At 50.0% G+C, this 22,404-nt stretch overlaps 1 protein-coding gene and 1 pseudogene across 1 annotated transcript in view; one reads left to right on the top strand and one right to left on the bottom strand.

Annotated features, from left to right (window-relative positions):
- Positions 1-22,404, bottom strand: part of SIPA1L3 (signal induced proliferation associated 1 like 3) — a 274,665-nt gene that overhangs the window by 110,354 nt on the left and 141,907 nt on the right. Inside the window, exons 3-4 of the mRNA XM_006161714.3 lie at positions 11,108-12,930; positions 5,084-5,214 (exon numbers count right to left, since the gene is read on the bottom strand). Coding sequence (XP_006161776.1) covers positions 5,084-5,214; positions 11,108-12,623 — 1,647 coding nt within the window. The 5' untranslated portion in view covers positions 12,624-12,930. The remainder of the gene's footprint in view (positions 1-5,083; positions 5,215-11,107; positions 12,931-22,404) is intronic.
- Positions 6,385-6,621, top strand: LOC102487776 (small EDRK-rich factor 2 pseudogene; annotated as a pseudogene).

The following is a 22,404-nucleotide window of genomic DNA, read 5'->3' as shown; positions in this document are numbered from 1 at the left end:
TGGTGGTTAAGGTGCTGGACTCCCACAAGGCCAATCAATGGTTCAAGTCCCGGACCCAGTGGCTTGCTTGCTCATTTTTCCCCTTTCTCTCTGGTGAGCATACATATCCTATAGGAAATTAAAATAATAATAATAAAAATAAAATTAATTACAAAAAATTCAAACCCATGATAATTTTCTCATAACACGTATTTCCAACAGAGTTTTAAACAAGTTTCATTTTAATCTTGAGTGTGTATTTGTGTATGTAAGCATGAGCGAGAGGGGGAAGCTCCCTTGGCAAGGTTCTGTCACACCGTGATTGCCCTCCCCCAGCCCCGTTCATGGGCTCTTGGGCATGCATGTACCAGTGTATTTTTCAGGTTGACTGGGAATCCACACCCATGGTTGGTGGCCACGTAGCCTCCAGCTTCGCTGCTCAGTGTGCTCCTGCCTGACTTTCCCTTTTCTACTTTGCATACTTAAGTATTGTTTAAAATAAATTAAAAAAAAAACTTATTTAATTTTATTTAAAATTATTATTTTTTAATTTGACCAGAGAGATACAGAGAGGGAAAGTGAGAAATCTAGCCACCAGATCCGAGACTCAAAACTGTGGTTGGCCACATGGGAGTCCAGCACCTTAACCACCATGTCACTTGCCAGCCCCCTTGCTTAAAATTTTAATAATCACCTTTTACTTTTCAAATAAAAAAGAAAAACTGGTAAAATAAAAATCCAAACTCGAACACTACCAAAACTAAGACTTGTCAAAAACTTATGTATGCCAGGCCAGAGGGAGCACATTGGCAAGACAGTCCCTGGCTGGCTGGGGCTCCCTGTGTCCTGGGACAGACAGTCCCAGCTAGGGGGCTTGGGATGGGGAAGCTCTGGCTTGGGCTTGCCCTGTCTAGGTTCACTGGGGTGGGGGCCGGGAGCAGGCATTTGGGCATGAGGTGCAAAAGCCCAGGTCCAAGTCTGTTCCCGCCTCAGTGGGAAGGTTGGCGCTGCCAACGCTCACATCCCATCTGCTGTGAGATGTGGGCCCACTCAAGACTGTCTGCTTGGCGGCCGGGGGTGGCCATCTGGGGCAGGCCAGCCGGCTGGCTTGGAAGGCAGCCTGGACCCCTTACTCTAGACCCCATGCTTTGGTTAACGGGAGCCTGAGGCATGTGCATGTGGCCAGAAGGACAGAACTCTGCCTGTGAGCTCAACCCGTTACCCAGCACGGCCCTCCAATCCCTCTGGAAACAACGAGGGCTGCGATGAGAGTCGGTCATGATAGCAACTGGCTCTCAGAGCACCTGCTGCCCACAGCTTGCGCTGCCCCTTCGCTTGTGTCAGCCAGGCCCCACCTCTCGGGGAGAGCACCAAGCCTACTTCACGGAGGGAGAAACCGAGTGCACGGAGGTAAAGCTGTCTACCCAGCGGGGCGTGGCCAGTCAGCGGCAGAGCTGGGCTGAACCTGGGGCTGTCTGTTCCCAGAGCCAGAATTCAAATTCAACCCTTCAGGCAGCATGGGCCACAGTTAAGAGCATAGGCTCACGGGAAGCATAGGCTCTGGTTCAGCCCCTGGGGGATCCTGATAAGTGATTATCTTTCTGGGCCTCTGGGACCTCATCTATAGAGCATGGATAATAACGGGGCCTGCATTGTGGGACGGTTAAGAGGATCTGGGGAGTCGATGCACATAGAAGGACAGCACCTGTCAGTAATGTGTGTTCAAAGTGTTAGCTCTTATTACCACTTTTGTTGTCACTGGGTGCTAAGTGACCCTCAACTCTGCCTCCATGATGGGAAGGGTGTTAGGAAGGAGTGAGGCAAAGTCTGCTGGCCAGTTGGCCCTCCTCCAACTCTGCATCCCCAGGGAATCAAGCCTGAGGGCCCAAGGGGGCAATTCTGCAAGAGGTTGGGCCCAGAGCCGAGTGTGTGTGGCCTGTGTGTGTGCGAGGACAGAGACAGGCCTGCCGGTGGGTGTGAGCCCCCGTCCACAGGTGACAGCAGACCAGGGCCCTTCCTGGTGGCTAACTTCTCTGGGCTCTCTTTGGGTAGTAGCCCCAGCCCTGCCTGCTTCATATGGGCAAACTTGCCAAGCCACACCACAGACCTATTAGCCTAAAACAGAATCCAACAGGGGAGGCCGCATGCCCAAGGCTTCACAGCTGCTGAGGAGCAGAGGGGGACTCCAGCAGGCCTCCACCACGCCCAGCAGGGTCGTGCCTCAGGACCTTTGCACTGGCTGCTGCTCGCTCTTCCTGGAACACTCTTCTTCAAGGTGCCGCCACGGCTCTCTCTCATCTCCTTTAGGTCTATACTCAAAAGTCATCTTCCCAGTGATGGTCCCTTGACCATCCTGCCTGAAAACGGAACCACCCACCACACTTCTCTTCCTTGCTTCTTCTCCTACCTCATTGCGGGCCACGTGTAATTTACTAAGGTATCTGTGTACTGTCTGACTCCCCACAAGATGGCAGACCCACGAGCATCTTTGCTGCCTCCTTCACTACTGGACCCTGTGTCCAGCCCAGGCAGGCAGGTAGCGGTGCTGACTAAATCTCTGTGGGGTGGATCCATCCCAGACTTCATTGGGAATGGCATCAAACCAGTTTTGACAGAATAGGAATCACAGAACAGCAACAATAGTATTCCCTGACCTAGGATCTATGTACCGAAGCCCCAAAACATTCAGTGCATATGACAGTCTGGTATTTAAAAAATCCTTTCTACATATTCTATATTCAGTAAAAACAAAAACAAGGGGCCAGTAGGTGGCATGGTGGTTAAGGGCGCTGGACTCCCACATGGCCAACCATGGTTTGAGTCCTAGACCTGGCAGCTTGCTTTCTCCCTTTCTCCCCCTCTCTCTTGTTCTGTCCCTCTCTGGTCAAATTAAAATACATACATAAATAAATTAATTAAATTAAATAATTCTCTAAAAACAAAACAAAAACAAAATGTGGGCACTAAGTGCTGAGTTCGTAACTCATGACTGGGTCCAACGTGCAGTCGCGTCTCAGAGGCAGCCCAGCTGGTGGCTGGAGCCTAGGCCGACACCGTCCCGACACCAGAGGGTGCCTAGGCAAGTCTCTTACTTTCTAGTGCCTGTTCTGTCATACAGAAATGAGGACAACGGTGCTTTGTCACGAAACTGTGGTGGGGTCTGAGATAGTTAATACACGTAAAGGCAGAGAACAGTGCCTGACAGTGTTCCACAGACCTGCAGTGATAACGGCAGGGTAGTAAATACATCTCAGACTATGACTGTGGCTGTCACGTCACCCAGCACTTGCCCACATGTTCTCAAACAGTCTGATGCCCTGTGAGCTGTCCCCTCACATTCTGCCCTGATGCTTGTCTGGCCAGAAAGGTAAGAGGAGGAAGGGGGTGCCGGGGAGGCAGAGCTTGGTGATCACCTGTGGTTTGGGGCACGTGGCTTTGAGGCCTCTCTCCTTGGGGGTCACAAAGCTTTTACTGCCATCCCAATCCTTCTCAGAGGGAGGGTCTTCATCAGGGGACGGGGCGAGGGCCCTCAGTGCAGCAGCTGCCAGCCGGGATGAGGTCCAGGACTTGGCTGGCCCCACACCTCAAGTCCTTGGCTGCAGCAGCCTGCTGGGTTTCCATGTCTGGGCAGAGGCCTGGCCCATGGGGGCTGCAGCAGTGCAGAGCTGAGGGAGTTCCATGTCGGGGGAGGCTGCCTCACTGATGCCTGCCCCTTTTCTGGAAAGGTCTTTTGGAAGTCTCCATTTTTGCTCACTTAGTTCTCTTTTTGCTGAGGAACTGCCCTGCCTCCTCCTCCAGGTGGCTCTGTTGGAATTGTGCCCTACCCTGCCCCTGGACACAAGGTGAAGCACGTGTCCCAGATCTGCCCAGTTTCCTCTGTCACCCCTTCCTACAGTGACTGGCCCAAGGCATGGGCTTGTGATCCAAGCAGAGCTGATCAGAGTCTTTCTGGAGATGGGGCAGGTAAGTCTGTTCCTCCTGGATGAGGAGGTGGAACGATGCAGACAATTCGAGCAGCTGGTCTCTATTTTCCCATGATATAGAGACGGTTTGTTGGTGGCCAAGGGGAATGGCACACACAACGCAAGAGGCAGCAGAGCCAAGCAGTGCGGAGAGAGCAGGAGGCAAGTTCCAGTGACTTCATTCAGGTGTCAGAGTCCAGCTAGGCCTGCAGCAAGTCCTAGTCCCAGCTTTGCAGTTACACAGACCAGGGAATTGCTTCTGGCTTCAGCTAGTTAGAGGAAGGTTACTGTCACTTACAATGTAGACTCCTAAAAGGCCAGGGCAGTCTCTAATAGGCCATCTCCTCTGAGCCATAACCGACATTTAATCCAGAAGAATCCTCTGCCCAAGCTGGGACAATGGGATTCTCCGAAGGGCTAAGGGCCTTTGAGTTGATCAGCATGAAGGCATAGTTCACTTCCTGCCTAGCCTGAGGATTGTGGCCTTCATTCTACTTTGAATTATGGAGAACATCCTGGGCTCCTGGAATCACCCCCTGCCTCTTCCATTATTTCTTATGCTAACCAGAGTTAATCTCTTGCAAACAAAATTTCTAATCTTGGGCTCTCCAATCAGAAAGGCAGGATTCAAATCCCAGCCTGGGCTTCAGTTACAGATCCTATACAAGGTGTTCAATTTCTTTTCTTTTTCTTTTGTTTTTGGAGAGGTTTTTGCTATAGGGTGTGTGCGCTCGCCAGACAGAGAGAGACAGAGAGACAGAAAGCGAGAAATCACCCCCCAGGGTGGATGGCCACACCGCAATCCCTTCTCCTCCATTCTCCTCTCAGGATCTTGGGCACGCACGCACACGGCATGAGTTTTAAGTCACTGGGTCCAGGAACGAACTGCGGTCAACTACACGGGAGTCCAGTGACATAGCCATTATGCTAATTGCTGGTCCCACAAAGTGTTCAATTTCTGAGTCTCAGTTTTTGTCTCTGTAAAATGGGGAGCCTAACAGGACTGCTCTTCTGGGCTTGTTGCAAGGATGGTGTGAGATGAGGCCAGGGTAAGCGCTCACCCCAGAACCTGGCTCAGAGTAAGGGGGTCACAGGTATGAATGGCTATTACTTCTGTAACAATGACTAGCGACGGGACCTACCTCACGGGTCCGGAAGATGATCCTGTACTGGTACTGAGGTCCATGGTCCTTGTGGTCTTCCAGCTTCTCCCGCTTGATGCTCACAGCCACTGGCCCCAGCTTCTCATCCACCCCGAAGTAATTGGCATGCTCTGAGAGAGAGGAGTGGGCAAGTTCAGAGTTGGCTGTGTGGGAAAACGGGCCCGACCCACACAGGCGCACGATAGGACAACTGGGGCAGCTCTTATGCAGCCTGTGGGAACCTGGTGAACCAATCCCATGCTTGGTCATAGCCACAAGCAACAGAGAAACAGTAAAGAGGTAAAAACCCACCTGATTGTTCTACCCCTACTAAGTCACAGTATCTTCCTGAGGCTCGGGGCTCTCATCTGAGAAATGGGGCCCTCAATGCTGCCGCAGCCTGGAGCACTGAGGGCACAGACGCTCAGTGTGCTGCATGGCATGTGACACACCTAGCTTCGCTGTGATGAGTCTCATGCTTGCAAATGGCTCGCCTGGTGCAGCTGCCCTCATGAGGCAGAGAAGACTCTAGTCTAGGAGGTCTTCTGTAGCTTCCATTCTGGTGCTGTCGCTTGTGAGATGCATGGCCTGGGCCACATCTCTTGCTACCATGCTCAGAAGAAAAATGGAGTTGAAGATGACCCACCCCTCAGCACAGTTGTATAAAAAAAATGAGTAAGCACGGAGCACTTAGCACTGTGTCGGACATGTAGCGAGCACAGGAGACGGGTGGCTGTTTTCATCCCCAGGGCATGACACTTGCTGTGACACCTAGCTGACCATGTTTCATTGGACCTTGGCAACTAAACTCTGCTCTTTTTCGGGTGATGGATCCTTTAATGAGTCAGAAGGCAGTCTTCTGTCTCCCCTAAATGAGAGCTACTTCCCCCTTTTTCTAAAACATGCTGCTATTTTATAATCCCTTCAGACAAACACACCTCCTTCTGATGGATAAGCCATGTATCTCCTGCTTGTGGTGAGCGCCTACCAGCACTTAGTCTTGACTCAAGCCCACAAAGTCTTTATCTATCCATTGACAGATCCTCAAATGGCCTTGCTTCTGCTTCCCACCCCAGGACTCTAGCTATTTAACTGATGGTTCCTGTTCTCATGAGATGGTCTTGGTGAATCCAAGGTTAATCTAAAAACAATGTGTGTTGGGACCAGCAGATGGCGCAATGGTTACATTGCCAGACTCCCATGTAGGCCACCTCGGTTCGAGTCCTGGACTTGTAGACATAACACTCAAGTTGGGAGAAGGAGGGGACACAAGGAGGCAGGCAGGAGCCACTGCCATCTCCATGACCCGTGGTAACCAGCATGAGCTCGTCGGCCAGAATATGAAAAAGCTGAGCGACTCAGTTAAGGGAAAGTGCAGAGATGAGGGGCTTTCTGCTGCCGCCTACAGGAAGAGTGTCCCATTATCCACCCCCAGGGACTCGGAGATCATGCAGCAGCAGAAGGAGACAAACGAGAAGGAGGAGGAACCCAAGTAGCTTTGTGGCTTCGTGTCCAGCCCTCTTGCCCTTCGCCTGTGTGCCTAGGGCCAGTCCCACCATGCTCGTGTTTCCTCCTGCAGTGCTTATGGTCCCAGCACCGATGGCATTCCCTTTGCCCTGAGTCTGCAGTGGATCCCTTTGTGCTTTCTTCCTCTCAGGTAGCCTCTCTCCCCCTGGGCCACTCCTGGGGGGTGAGGGGTTACCTCTTCCCAGTGTTTACTCCTGTGGGGCTCACCCCAAAACATTAAAAGTAACTTTGTTTAAAAAAAAACAAAAAAACAAGGGGCCGGCAGGTGGCATGGCGGTTAACGGTGCTGGACTCCCACATGGCCAACCATGGTTCAAGTCCCAGACCTGGCGGTTTGCTTTGTCTCTTTCTCTCTCTCTCTCTCTCTCACTCTGCCCCTCTCTAGTCAAATTAAAACCAACTAAATAAAGTTAAATAAAAGAATTCTTTAAAACAGAACAAAACAAAAACTCATGCCAGGCATGTGTGTGTGCATGTGTGCCCAAGATCTCGAGGAGCATGGAGGTGAAGGAATCGTGGTGTGACCATCCCCCCTGGGGGTGATTTCTCGCTTTCCATCTCTCTGTCTCACTGGCAAGCACATGCACCCTCACATGTCCATTTGGGTCCTAAACCTGGGGGCTTGAAATTCCAGGAAAAGAATGGAGAAGGGATTGTGGCGTGGCAGGGTGATTTCTCACTTTCTCTTTTAGTCTCTCTCTCCGGCCAGCACACATACCCTGTGGCAAAAACCTTAAAAAAATAAAAAGAATCAATAGGACACAGAGCCCTGCCACAGTAGTGGACACTGTGGACCAAATGGGAGGCCCAGGTTTAATTCTTGGTCCAGTCTAAAGACCAGACACAGAGGGGCACATGCCTGAAATCCCAGCAACTCTGGAGGCTGAGCTCGTAAGACTGTGAACTGGAATATGGCTTGGGCAACACAGCAATACCTGGTCACAAAAATGGGTTTGGATGGAGGCAGCAGGTGGCATGGTGGTTACTGCACTGGACTCCCACATGGTCAACTGCAGTCTGAGTACCGGACCTGGCAGCTTGAAAATCATGCCAGGTGTGTGTATGGAGCATGTCCAAAAGCCTGAGAAGAGAACAGAGGGGAAGGGACTGAATGTGGTCATTCCCCCTGGGGGATGATTTCTCACTTTCCCTCTGTTTCTTTCTATCAAGTATACACACCCTATGGCAAAAACGTAAACAAAACGAAACGAAACAAAACAGCAGGTGTGGTGGTATGCACCTGTAGTTCCAGCTGGGAGGATTGTGACACAGCAAGACCGTGTCTACTAAAACAAAACAAAACAAATCAATATGAAATGGCCTTCTTAGCTGTTAGAAAGTGCTTTCAAGGAACCAGGAGATGGTATAACAGTTATATTACTGGACTCCCATGTAGTCGACCACGGTTCGAGTCCCAGGACCGCTGACTTGAAACGCACACTGGGTGCATGTATGTGCGTGCCCAAACTCCTGAGAAAAGAATAGAGGAGAACGTATTGCAGTGTGGCCATCTCCCCTTAGGGAAGTGATTTCTCATTTTCTGTCTATTTCTCTCTGTCTCTCCAGGTGAGTGTACACACCCTATAGCAAAAATCTCTCTTAAGAACAAAAGGGTTTTCGGCCTTGAAATCTTTTTAGTATCATGGTGATATTGCCTCTTCAGTTTTCTCCTTGTTAGCAATGGTCTGGAATTTCTTTTTCAATCCTTTATTTTCAGTCTCTCTGTCATGTTGTTTTGGGTATATGATGATGGTCTGAGGGGCGCAATGTGCCATAAGTTCATAAGCTGTGGACAGACTGGACGGCTGACCCTAAGCTAGAGCTCCAGAGACTGTACTCTGCTCCATGGAGTGACCTAGTTGACATCTGTTATGTTTGACCAGGACACTGTTTTTTGTTTTCTCAAAGATTTTTTGCCATAGAATGTGTGTTCATCAGAGACAGACAGGAAGGGAAAGTTAAAAATCACTTCCTATGGGAGAGGACCACGCCATAATCCTTTCTTCATTTTCCTCTTGGGATGCAATCCCTTTCCTCCATTCTCTTCTTGGAATTTTGAGTACACACGTATATGCGCCCAGTGTGATTTTCAAGCCTCCAGGTCCAGAACTCAAACCACAGTCCACCATATGGGATCCAGCACCTTAACCACCAAACCACCAGCTGGCCGAGGACACTGCTTTAACATTTTTCCTAAACTAGGTGCCATGGAGTACCAGCTACCTACCTGGTATCCGTCCTTCCCCTTTTCTTCCCCTTTCTTTCTTTCAAGAGTACAGGGTGGATGCACTTCCAGGAGAGACAGAAAGTGAGAACTCACTCCTGACGGAGGATGACCATGCTGCAATCCCTTCTCCACCATTCTCTTCTCGGGATTTTTTGGCACACATGCACCCTCACCTGGTGTGAGTTTTAAGCCATGGGGTCTAGGCCTTGAACCTGGGGGGGTGGGAGTCCAGTGATGTAATCATTATGCCATCTACTGGTTCTCCCCGCTTTTAAGAAGGAATTCATGATGAAAGAAATGAGAAAGACGGTTCAGGGCAGTCTGTGAAATGCAAGGACCATTTAAAATTTAATAGCCAGGGTAAGGCCAGAGTCTGAGCCTTAGGTTACTCGGATGAATATGTAAATGAACTCTCAAGGGGTCAGATCCTTCCATGTGACCCCCAACCCTTACTCCATCCCAGTGATCTCTAGTTCACAATGTAAAGAAAGGTAGAGCCAGTCAGCTGCCTGTGTTACTTTAACGGACCAATGTAAATTCTTGCCAAGCAATTTGTAATCTAACCTTCCATCTTCTCTCAGATAAAACTAGCTTTGCCTTGGTTTTACAGGTTGACAAAAAAGAGTAATGTGTCTAGCTAAAAACCTGTATTTCCTAGCTTCCTTGTAGACAGAACTGATCAATAAGCATAAGCAATTGGAGGGGATTCTGAGAAAGCTCTTCAAAGGGTGCTGATTTGATAGGAAGTTTGCCTTTTTGTCCTTACCCTTTCCTCTTTTTCCCTGCCTGGGAATACTGGATGTGATGGCAGGAGCTCCAGCAGCCTGGGGGCACCTCGAGCTTTGGAGGCCATGCACTAAGGCCGACGTTCCACCAATGAGGAAATGTAACCACACCAGCCCTGGACAGCTGACCTCTAAACTTCTTTATATGTGAGACACCTCTATGTTGTTTAAGCCTCTTAATAGCAGGTAAAAACAATTCTCAACCGATAAACCTCCCAGCATTTAAAAATTATAAAGAGTCAAAGTCTGAATTTCAAGAAAACCCTCAAAAAGTGGAAAAGCTGGCAACGCTGGGTTTATCTGGCTAACTTGCATGACAGCAGTCAGCAGGAGCTGAGCAGGGGCTGCCTGCACTCTGCCTGGCATGCCTCATTTCTGTATATTTCCTGCCTGGCCCTCCAGGTGCCTGGGTTTGTGGTCTGTGTGTTACGCCATATTGCCTCCTGGGACTGCCCCACCACCCCTAGGAACCTGATGATATGTGAAGCCCATCTTTCCCTGCAGGTAACACCCTCTAAACATCAACAGCTGCACCTTCGACATGGATTTAGAACCTGCTTGCAAGTTTCTTCCCCACTCCTGGACTAGTATTCTAGACTTCAGATCAGCATTTCCTGCCAGAACAGTTTCGCCAGCCTCCTCTCTGCTCTCCCTGCTACCCCTGTCCCGCAGAATGCTCTCCATGTGCAACCAAAGAAGTCACAAACGCTGGAGTGAGATGAGGGCCCTCCTCTGCTCAGAGCCCTCCTGTGGCTGCATCTCATTCATCCAGGGAACAAATGAGAGCACCATGGCCTACAAAGTCCCCAACGATCTGCTTTGTCTCCTCTTGGCCTCAGCTCCTTCCACTCTCCTGCAGTAACTCTGTCCCGGCAATACCCGCCTCCTCCCAGTCCCTCCAAGGTTCTCTGGAACACTGTGTGCTTGCTGTTACTGGTACCTTGCTGCCTGCCTTCTCCACGGGCTCTCTCCTCTGACCCTTGTGCTCAGTAGTCAAAGGGCACCCACTTAGGACGCCCACCCTGCCATCCCCTACTGGATACTGCCACTCCCTCCTGACGCTCTGTCTCCCTCCCTCCCGCTCTACTCTTCTCTGAGCACTTAGCACCTTATGTCGTCTTAGGCATCTCACCCACTTGTCTTGGTTTCTTGCCCCACTAAGATATTTAAGTGCTGGGAAGACAGGACTTTTGTTTTAAGCAGGTCAATATCATATCCCAGGTGCTAAAAAGTACCTGATGCTTATTTGCTGAACAAATGCATCTCTACTGTCTACTGCAGCTCAAGTTTCTAGAGGGCTAGCCACTGTCAGACTTGAGGCCTCTGAGGACTGGGTGTGGGTCAGTTCACAGCATCCTCACAGCTCTCTGGAGGCAGCTCTAAGGCCTCCATCCTGCCAGGAGCTTCTCCAAGTGCAGGAGCAGGGCCTGGCAGCAGGGGTCTCGGAGACAACCATGGTCCTGCCCATCACCCACCCACCATCACCTTTGCCCACGAAGTAGTCTTGGTAGTAGCGGGCGCCCAGATCCACGTGCTCAATGCTGTACTGCCGGGGCCGGCTCTGCGTTCTCTGCTGCTCCTTGGGCACCTCCAGCACCGAAATGCTGGCGTTGGTGCGATAAGCACTCAGGGTGGGCTCCATCAGATGACCTTCGGCACCACCCGGGGAGCCCATGGAGGCCCTGGAGAAGCTCACGTTGCGCTCACACTCGCCTCCAATCTCGTTGCGAAAGTGTGGGCAGCTGAGTAGCAGGTCATTGCTGTTGTCATCACCCAGGTCCTGCTCCAGGTTCTCCTTACAATTCAAATCCTCTGTGCTGGTGAAGGCTGGGTCCAGGCCCCCCAAGCTGTGAGCCCGGGAGGCTGTGAGGGACGCCAGGGCAGAGGCTGCTGAGGCGGCCGAGGCACCCGTGGTGGTGTTCCGCCGCTGGGCCACGGACACCCTGTTGGCGGCTGCCTCGTTGAGGTCAAACAGCATACTCTGCACATCAAAATGAGCAAAGCTTTTCTGGCAGACCCACGGCCTGCTGGCTTCTGGGGGGCTCCGGCCTTCTTCGGCCTCCCCCAGGGTCCGGCTGGCTTCGCCCCCCAGTTTACTACTCCTTAGCTTCCGGAAGATGGACGAGTCCACTGTGTCTCCACTGCCCAGGCCCCGCACGGGTTTCTTCCGGGTCTTCTCCTTCTCCTTCATGGGCTGCAAGGGTAGGAGGTTGTCCTTTGGGGGCTGCCCATTGCGGGGATCCCCCTTGGCTCCGGTGCCGCCCCCTGTGAGGTGTGGGGCCGGATCTGTCCGGAGCAGCTCGTTCACGTTCTGGGAGCTGCGGGCCTCAGGCTGCTCGCTGCGGAACTCATTGAGAATGTCAAAGAAGCTCTGCTCAGGCACGCCCTGCACATCGATGGAGGAGGTGCTCCCGTACTCGCGGAAGAGGGGCAGTGCCCCAGTGTGCCGCGCACCCCGAGGCTCCCCGGTGTCCTCCACGTCACACTCGCTGAGGGTGATCTCACTGCTGCTGCGGTGGCGCAGAGGGAGGAAGGCCCTGCCTGGGGACCGGGGCCATCCATCCTGGAATTCCACATCTTTGGACCTTCTCCTGGAGAGTCGGTGGAAGGCTTTGGATCCTGAGGAAGCTGAGGTGCTGGCAGGGGGCTGTCCGTTCTGTATGCTCCTCATGGGGTGGGCCGCCTTGGTGGCCTTCACCCCATCTACGTCCTGTGAGGGGCTCGGGTTGCTCTGCTCTCTCAGGGCCTCCCGCTTGGGCGGCCAGTCAGCCACTCTTGCGCGCACACCCATCTTGGGCATTGCAGGGGTGGTGGGGCTGGGGCGGGTGGTGGCAGTGGCCGGGCTCTCACCAAGAGGTTGGGACATGCTGCCGTTCTGAGCCCAGAATCCCATGGATGTGTAGTCCCCTGTGTGTGGCCCGGGGAGAACGTCGCCCCCCCTGGCCCCACAACTGGCTGCCAGGTCCACACCATCACTGGGAATGGGCCTGTAGGTGGTCATAGTCCAAGGGCACGGGAGTGCTGCTGGCCCTGGAAGCTGTGGTGTAACTCTATGGGGTCCCCTGGCCCTCAGCCATTGTTCAGGGCCGCCAGCCCCAGGATGAAGGATGCTGGCCCCTGAAACCTGACGGGAAGGTTGTGAGCCTGTGCGGTCCAGCTCTCCACCATCGCTGTGGACCGCTGAGCCAGGACCACCTCAGGAGGCAGGGGCTGTCCCGGGGGCTCCAGGCTGTGAGGCTCAGCAGTGCGGAGTAAGCAGCAGGCGAGGATGCGGGTTGGTGGGCCACAAGAGACTCTTCTTCGCCATGCTGAAAGAGAGAAAAGGAAAATGTGAGACTGAGAAACATGTTACTGCTTCCAGAGAATAGAAACATGGCCCTTTTTGTGTGTTGTTTTGACAGTTAACTCATTAAAAAATTCTTTTTATTATGGAAAATTTCAAACATATTAAAACATAGAAAAATATGAGAAGCCACCCGACCAGCTCCAACAACCAGTAACTACTGGCCATCTCTGGTTCATCTATCCACTCTGCCTACATTTTTTAAGTTTTTTACAGAATATTTTAAAGAAAAGGCCAGACATCAGGTCATTTTACCCACAAATACCTTAGCTTGTATTTCTAGCACATAAGCCTTTAAAAAAAAAAAACATGATATATGGGGCCGGCAGGTGGCGTGGTGGATAGGGGTGCTGGACTCCCACATGGCCAACCACAGTTCAAATCTCGAACCTGGTGGCTTGCTTTCTCACTTCTTCTCTCTCTCTCTGTCTCTCTCTGATCAAACTGGAAAATAATAATGATAATAATAATAAAGTGAAATAAAATAATTCTTAAAAAAGTGGTATCATTATCATACTCACCTATGTTAACAAGAATGCTTCAATCCTATGTAATACTCTGCGCTACACTTCCTCACTGTCTAAAAGGTGTCCTTCGTGAGTTGGTCTGTTCAAATCAGGACCCAAATGAGATCCATACTCTGATTTTTTTTCTATTAATTTTTTTTTAAAAGAGGTTTTGGCCATAGGGCATATGCACTGGCTGGAAAGAGAGAGACAGACAGTGAGAGGGATGAGTACTCCACAATCTCTTTTCTTCCATTCTCCTTTTGGGATCTTGGGCATGTATGCACACTCATAACATGAGTTTTAAGCTGCTGGGTCTGGGACTCGAACCATGGTCGACTACTTAGGAGTCCAGCGACATAACTATTATGCCATCTGCTGGTCCCTTGCCTGGTGTGATTTTCAAGCCACTGGGTCCAGTACTTGACCTGTGGTCGGCCATGTGGGCCCAGAACCATGGGTGCGTATGGCCTGGCCCAGTGATGTAACCATACTCTGCTCTACAGGTATTTTAGGCCTGGGCAGTGAGAGTGTCCAATCCTAACCTCTAGACCACAAGGACGCTAGATGCCTTCTTTAAGTCTCTTCTGCTTTATAATGACCACCTTTCTTTTATTTATTTAAAAAATTTACTTATTTTATTCATGAAAGTGAGCATGTGTACATACACGCAAGAGTGAGGCGAGGAGGAGTTTGAATAGGAGGGACAGAGGGTGATGCACCCTTCACAGGGCCTTTTGTGCTGTGATCCCTTTTCCCCCAGCCCTCCAGCTTGTCAGGATCCTGGGCACATGTGCGCACACGTGGTGTGTTTTTAGGTTAACCTGGGGATCCAACCCTGTGGTCAGTCATGTGGCTTTCATCACTGCAGTTCAGTTTGTTACCACCTGCGCCTCCAGGCTGAGCCACCTTCATGCTGAAGCTATTCACTGGTGGAAGAAATAGGGCCACTCGTCCTGTGGCATTTCTCACTTTCACAATCCCTGTGATACCATTTTAACACGCTCCTCTGCCCCCTGTATTTCCTGTGAACCAGTGGCTATGTGTAGAGGCCAGACTGTTGTCCGTCTGTCCTGCCGTCTGTCTGAATTGACCGCTTTGCCAGAAAGGAAGTGAGTATGACAGATGAGTTAACATGAGCGCTGGTGGATTTTGGAGAATGAAGCCACAGAAGGAACGTCTCTAGAAAACGCTAATAGGTACTGTGAGTTGGGAAGCAGATCCCATCTCTTCTGTGGTCTCCCCAGCGACGCCTCACTTAGTTTCTGTTCTTCTGACATACCAAGCTGGCTTGGGATATCTTGATTTTTGGCCAGGCTGGTTCCCTGCCCTGATGTCATGTCTTTGATGAAGACTACCCAAATGATGAAAAAGCCTCGTCTCTTCAAAGCCTTTCTATCACCCTCTCTGCTTTCTTATTGGTTGTCAAGAATTATTCACTATCTGTCTCTTGACAGTCTCCACCACTACAATGTCAGCTCCAGAAGGCTGGGATGTCTGTGCTGCTCACTGAGGTACCAAGTGCCCAAGACAATGTGCAGGACACTCCTTCACTATAGATTATACCAACGAGCAGAGATGGCCTCTGCCGAGGTCTGATTTGCAGGCCTCTGGGGAAGGGAGTTCATGCTCTGTCTGGCAGTGTAAAACGCAACTGCAGGATCATTCCTGAACTTCTGGAAAATGAAATCCCCTGCTAGAGAGGAAGGGGAAAGTGGGTCACCGTCTGTGATGGAACCTGTTGGCTGTCCCAGCAGCCATGTCCGCCAACAAAACTGATTTTGTTCAGGGCAGTAGAGTGCTGGGTTGGGCTGGGCACTGGGCTTATGAAAAACTTTACTTTCCCTTGGAGTTGCAAGTCAGACATGGCTCATTCTGGTCAATGACGACTAGTGCTTCCCGTGCAAACAAGTGGAAGGCCTGGCTCTGTGCGTGTGTGTGTGTGTGTGTGTGTGTGCAAGCATGTAGGGAAGGCGTTCCCCAATTCGTGCCCCGAGGTAAAGAGTGAACTGGCAGAGAGAAACCAAGAAGGCAAAATAGCAAGGAGAAAGTGAGAATTAGGAGGTGAGGATACAGAGAACCCCTTCTTGGTGCCTCTTCAGCACAGGAACATTGCTGAAGATGTCACAGGAAGGCAGAACAGGGGAAGGGCCAGAGAAAGGGGAGGAAATTGGTAAGCCCACAGGGTCAGGTGGTTTAAGAGAGATGGGAGAGAGGCCAGAAAGGGCCTGTAGTGAACCTGCCTACAGAGACACCTTCTGAAGAGGAAGGTGGGCTTCAGTGCCTGCCAACTGAGCTGCATGGGAGTATGGGTGCCAGATGAACTGATTTTTCAAGAGAAACCAGAAATCTAGAATTATAAGGACCATTTCCCAATCTGAAAAGCAAAAATAACAGTGATGGCAAACTAGTATGCAGAGAAGGTCTCTAGAAGGATTTTCAAGAAACCACTGCCACAGTGGTTACCTCTAGGAGGGTGGATGTCTGTCCTCCGACCTCTAAACCCCTTCCGCTGCCTCCTTTTTCTCCTCAGCACTTATCAATATACTTACTTATTTCTCTTATTTATCACTGGTCCCTCACCCTATGAAAAGGTATTTAAATGTATGTTCAAAGAATATGAGGGACCTTTAAAATGTTTATGGAGGGGCCAGCAGATGGTGTGGTGGTTAAAGTGCTGGACTCCTACATGACCATCGTGGTTTGAGTCCAGGACCTGGCGGCTGTCTTTCTTTCTTTCTTTTTGGAGAGGTTTTTGCTATAGCACACATGCACTCGCTAGAAAGAGGGAGTCAGAGAGACAGAAAGTGAGAAATCACTCCCCAGGGGCATGGCCACGTCGTGGTCCCTTCTCCATTCTCTCAGGATCTTGGGCATGCATGCACATGTGCCCGGTGTGAGTTTAAGTCACCAGGTCTGAGACTCGAACTGTGGTTGACTACATGGGAGTCCAGCAATGTAGCCATTACGCCATCTGCTGGTCCCCCTGGCGGCTTGCTTTCTTACTTTTCCTCTCTTTCTCTCTTAATTTACATGTGGACCAGCAAATTAAAAATAACAATAAAAATAAAATAAAATAAAATAAATGCTTAGGGAAAATGTATATAATGAAAAAAAATGCATAGATTCCAAAATTTTCTTGCACCAAAATAAACTTATATTTTAAACTCCTACCTCTCCCCATTTTGAAGTACACTCGTACCACTGGCTACCCATTGAATTATTTGTATGTATTTCTAGTCAATAAGTGAATACTTCTTTTTTTTTTGGAGAGGATTTTTGCTATAGGGTGCGTGCGCTCGCCAGACAGAGAGAGACAGAGAGACAGAAAGCGAGAAATCACCCCCCGGGGGGATGGCCACACCGCAATCCCTTCTCCATTTTCCTCTCGGGATCTTGGGCACGCACACACATGCACCTGGCGTGAGTCTTAAGCTACTGGGACCAGGACGCGAACTGTGGTCGACTACATGGGAGTCCAGCGACATAGCTATTACACCAACTGCTGGTCCCATGAAGTGAATACTTCTTAAGAACAATTCCATAAAACCAAAACAAGGGTCCATGAAATAAGTATGTGGCCTGGATTCGAGTAGAGACTGCTGGTTTGAACTTCCAGTGACTGGTTGGTGCTGCAGATTTGCCAAAGAAAACTGAAATGATTTAGTTCATCCTCTGTTTACTCACTGACTCCATCACTAGCGTCAGCTCCAGAATGGCAGGGCTATTGCCATGACGGCCTGAGCCCATCCCCGCACTTTGCTGGGCACTGGATTAGATCCCAAGCTGAGCTGGGCGGCTGGCCAGTCTGGGTGCTGCCTGTTCTCCCAGCCCACCCTGTGCTGTAGCCCTTCAGGTCAGCCTGGGCGGAATGCAGAGGGGGGATTAGTCCTTTGAGGCCACACACATTAGGCTGGTGGGAGACCAGCCGGCCCTGACTTGCTTATGCAAGCACCTCCCGCCAGATGGGCTCTGCTGATGGCATGCTGTATCCAGCTCAGGCAAAAACCCTTGATCCGTTTTGCTCCCTCTGTGAACACACACAGATGTTCTTGCAGGCCTGGGTCTATTTGCACAAATCACATCTCTGAGCAGGTGCAGCTGAGTCTCCCTGTGACACCCAGAGGCTGAGTGACACCTACAGACAATCTGGGATGCAGGGACTAGTGGATGCTGGACCCTTTCCAGCTGTTACTGAGCCCCAACTTTCTTTCATTTGAAATATTTCTTTCTTGTTTTTTTTTTTTTTTTTTTTAAAAAACAAATTATTTATTTATTTCCATTTATGATTACTTTAAAAATTGACCAGAGATAGATAGAGATAGAGAAACGGAGAAAGCATACTGTCAGGTCTGGGACTCAAACTGTGGTCAGTCATGTGGGAACCCAGTGCCTTTAACCACCATGCCACCTGCTGGCCCTAAAGTTTATTTATTTCTTCAATGAGTGAGAGAATTGAATGAGCACCCCAACAGGATCCTAATGCTGCAGTCCACCCCCAGGACTGCCTAGCCTCCAGCCAGCTCCAGATCATGGGCACACATGTATGTGATACACTCAGGGAGGTCTCCGGACTTTCCCATGTGGGACTGCCTTGAATAGGATGTATGCAGGAACCAGAACACACGAGCTCGAGTGGTGGTGTGCCATGAAATGATTATTAAAACATCAGACCCAGTTTTGATCTGGGTCAGGGTTTAAAATGGCCACTGTTAAGCTACCTTTTTTTTTTTTTTTTTTAAAAGAGAGAGATTTTTGCTATAGGGTGTGTGTGTGCTCATCAGGGAGATGGAGAGACAGAAAGGGAGAAATTACCCCCTGGTGGAATTGCCACACTACAATCTCTTCTCCTCCATTCTTCTCGTAGGATCTTGGGCATGCACGCTCACGTGCTCGGTGTGAGTTTTAAGCCGCCGGGTCCAGAACTTGAACCGCAGCTATGTGGGAGTCCAGTGACATAACCATTACACCATCTGTTGGTCCCATAAGCTGTTATTCTTTAGTGTTATCTTTGCCAGAAGCTCTTCCTCCTCCCATTTACAGAAGCACAGTGAGGGGGAGCACAGGAAGTGGGCCAAGTGTCCTCTCCCTGGTCTTTGTCTGAGGTTCCATGGGTCACTGGACCTGGCTTTTTCTGTAGTGACTTTTGCTTGGGACCCTTGGTTCTTTCCCTCCAGGGTGTCCTTAGCTCCTGTGTGTCTTCTAAGATTGCTCCTCTGGCCTTCCACCGATTCTTTTTTTTTTGGAGAGGTTTTTGCTATAGGGCGCGTGCACTCACCAGACAGAGAAAGAGAGACAGAAAGCGAGAAATCACCCCCAGGGGGGATGGTCACGCCGCAATCCCTTCTCTTCCATTCTCCTCTCGGGATCTTGGGCATGCACGCACATGTGTCCGGTGTGAGTTTTAAGCCACCGGGTCCAGGACACGAACCGCGGTCGACTACGTGGGAGTCCAGCGACATAGCCATTACGCTAACTGCTGGTTCCCCTGCCAATTCTTTAAGTCCCCAACATATCCAGTTTTTGCCCAAGATCACCATGTTTGGTTTCTACTACTTGCATCTAGGGAACCTAATACAAGGAAGGAGGCTGGGGAACTGTGGATGGGAAAACCAGGGCAGCCGCAGAGAAAGCAGTAAAAGGAGAAGAAACAGACAATGGTACAGTTAGTTGGGATGCATCTGGCTCAAGTGACAGCCAATGGTGGCTCGGGTAGCAAAGATGCTTCATTACCTCACATATCTAGGAGGCCATATGTGGCGGCTCCAGGCTTGGTGCAGAAACCAGGTGACACCATCAGAGGCACTCTCTCCTTTGCCTCTGTCTACCTCAGTGTGCTGCTGGCTTATGTCACCTGTCTAGCTGCCTCATGGTCACAAGTAAGTGACCACAGCCATGCTTCTCACTGAGCCATGAGCAAGGGGAAAAGAGAGTAATGTAAGTAATGTTCTTGGGGGCCAGTAGGTGTGGTTAAAGTGCTGGACTGCCACATGGCCAACTGTGCTGAGTCCTAGACCCAGCAGCTTGAAAATCACACTGGTCACATGAGCATGCATGGCCAAAATCCTGAGAAGAGAATGGAGGAGGGATTGTGGTATGGCAAAAACTAAAAAAACAATAGTGCTCTTCTTTTCTGTTGGCCATAGAGCATGTGAGCTCACCGAAGAGAGATAGAAAACGTGAGAAATCACTCCCCCTACCCCGGGGGAGGATGGCCACACCACAATCCCTCCTCTATGAGTCATGCCTGGAGAGAGAGAGAAGCCTTCAGTCCTCTAGCTCGCCAAGATCCAGAGCACACATGCATGCGCCCAATGGGTTTTCAGGCAGAAAACTCCGGGAACTCAAACTGTGGTTGGCATATGGCTTCTCCTTTTTTTAAAAAAAAGATTTATTTTAATTTTATTTATTCATTCATTCATTTCTTAATTTGACCAGAGAGAGACACGGGGATGTGGGGGTGTGGAGGGGAGTGAGAAAGCAAGCTACCAGGTCCGGGACTCAAACCATGGTCAGCCATGTAGGAGTGTCCAGCACCTTAGCCACTATGCCAACCGCTGGTCCTGGCATATGGTTTCTATCTCTGCAGTCTACATATTATTTACTGTGCTACAGAGGCTAGGTCCTGAATGTCTCTCTCTCCTTTTCTAATATATATACACACACATATACATATATATATGTATATGTGTGTATATATATGTGTATATATATATTTAATTTTACTGATTATTTTTAATTTGCTATAGGACACATGTGCTCAATGGAGAGGGGGGGCGGGGGAGAGAGAGAGAGAGAAGGTAAGAAAGTCGCCAGGTCAGGACTTGAACCCAGGTCGGCCATGTGGCAGTCCAGTGCCTTAACCATCATGCCACCTGCTAGCTCCCTGAATGTCTCTTACAATCTCTGTAGCTGACTCTAACGTGCAGCTAGGGCTGAGGACAGAGGAAAAGAGTGAAGAAAAGAGTGCCTGACAGCAAACACTGAGAGACTGGAAATCTGAATGGGTGGGCAGGGGCACAAGTCATGGTCTAGGGAGGACCAGAGGGTCAGCTTGGACGGATGCTGCTGAGAGGGTCGTGAATGGTGACAATTACCAGTATGAGACACACTGGTGACTTTTGTAGGAAATATTTCAGGAACTGTTGATCCAAAGAGCCTTGTCCATGCCCCCATTCCCCTGCCCTCTCTGTGCCATGCTCTACGCCCATCTTCCTCCCTTCCTCCCAAAGTTCCTCCACACCCCAGGCCTAACTCCTCCCTTCTTCCTGCTGTTGAGCTCCCAGGGATCTTCACCCAATCTTGCCTCTAAGATTTAGCCCAGTGGACTTTCAGACCTCTTAGTATCTTTTGTCTTCCATAGATTTTGAACAATTCCAAATCTGGGGTGGATTTAGGTCTGACATATCTGTTCTCGCACACAGGTCAGGGGGTGGAGAGGGATAAAATGGCCTGGTGGTTGAGGTAGCCCTATCGCCCATGGTCAACCACATTGTTCAAGGCCCAGATCCGGCAACTTCAGACACATGCTGGATGCATGTACATATGTGCCCAAAATTCCTAAAGGAGGAAGAGACAGAGAAGGGATTGTGGTGTGATATTCACCATGGGGGCTGGGAGGTGCTTTCTCTTCTTCCTTTCTGTTTTTCTGTCTCTCTCTGGTGAGAGCATATGCCCTCTAGCAAAAAAATATATATATAGATATAGTGATCACAGTACTAACAATAAGAGTAACATCAGTGAGCTCTCCTAAGGTGCCAGGCTTGGGGCTGAATTAACGGTATTAACTTGCATCATAACCACCCTGCAAAGTAGGGACTTGTGTCACGGCCACTTTATGGATGAGGTAAAGGTTACCTGGCAAGCCATGCAGCTAGAAGGTTTGAATTCTTGGACAGTCTGGCTCCTAACCCTTTGCCACGAGCTCTAAATATAAGGAGGGCAGCGTTGTGGGAATACACGAATGACGCAAGTACCTTCAAAATCAATTCATATGGACAAAATTCTAGAAAGTCAGCAACAGCTCAGTGAATTTCAGGTTAAGAATCTGGGTTTTTCTGGCTCTATCTTTCCTCACCTTAGTGGAAGTTTGAGCATACACAGAACTACTTTAGAGCTCCCTCAGGAAATGAGATGGATGGAAATCTCAGAAATCTCATTAAGAAGTGCCGTGGCAGAGACTGCTCCATCAGCTCAACGAGCAATGAGCAGAAACTCGACCAGGGCCGTGAAAACCTGCACTTCCATATTTAATGTCAAAGACCTCAGAGGACCAGTGTATCTGACTGAAACGCACATCCAGGAGGGCCCAAATTCCTACCCACTGAGCCAAGGACGGCCATTGTGGCTACTACAGTCAAACTGACAAGGCTCCCACATGGCTCAGTTCCCGAAGACCTGTCCTGCTTTTAAGGGTGTTTACTCCCAGTTCTTCCCCAGTGAAGGAATAAGAAGAGTGAGTAAGAAAGCATGGAAATTTTAGATAAGCATTTTAGTTTATTCTAAGCCAGGAGCTCCACTTCTAGGAATCTCTCTGTCTCTTAGATATTCACTCCAGTGCACATTAAGACAGGTACAGGGGGGCCTGACTACAGGGACTTTTGCACTGCTGTACCACACAAGATCTGGACCCAGTCTTGCTGCCCATCAGCAGAGGATGGCTTAAGTGAATCTGGATGCCTCTATTCCTGGGAACACAGCGCGTCTGTAATGAAAAGCAAGGAAGAGCTACGTGTGATGCATACGAGATGCCCACGCAGCCCAAAGTGAATGAGCATAGCTCTTTCTTCAGGAGTGCTCACTGCCTGCCAGGTACAGCATGATATGCTTTATGTGCATTAACTCATTTAATCTTCATGCAGCCCTGAGATGCAAATGAGGCCAGAAAGTTTAAGTAACCTGTCCAAGCTCACTCAGCTAGAAACTGTAGACAC

The sequence above is a fragment of the Tupaia chinensis genome, unplaced genomic scaffold, assembly GCF_000334495.1.
Source record: "Tupaia chinensis unplaced genomic scaffold, TupChi_1.0 Scaffold138910_1, whole genome shotgun sequence".
NCBI classification, from domain to species: domain Eukaryota; kingdom Metazoa; phylum Chordata; class Mammalia; order Scandentia; family Tupaiidae; genus Tupaia; species Tupaia belangeri.
The sequence above is the reverse complement of the archived record's forward strand: the minus strand, read 5'-3'. Positions and strand labels throughout refer to the sequence as shown.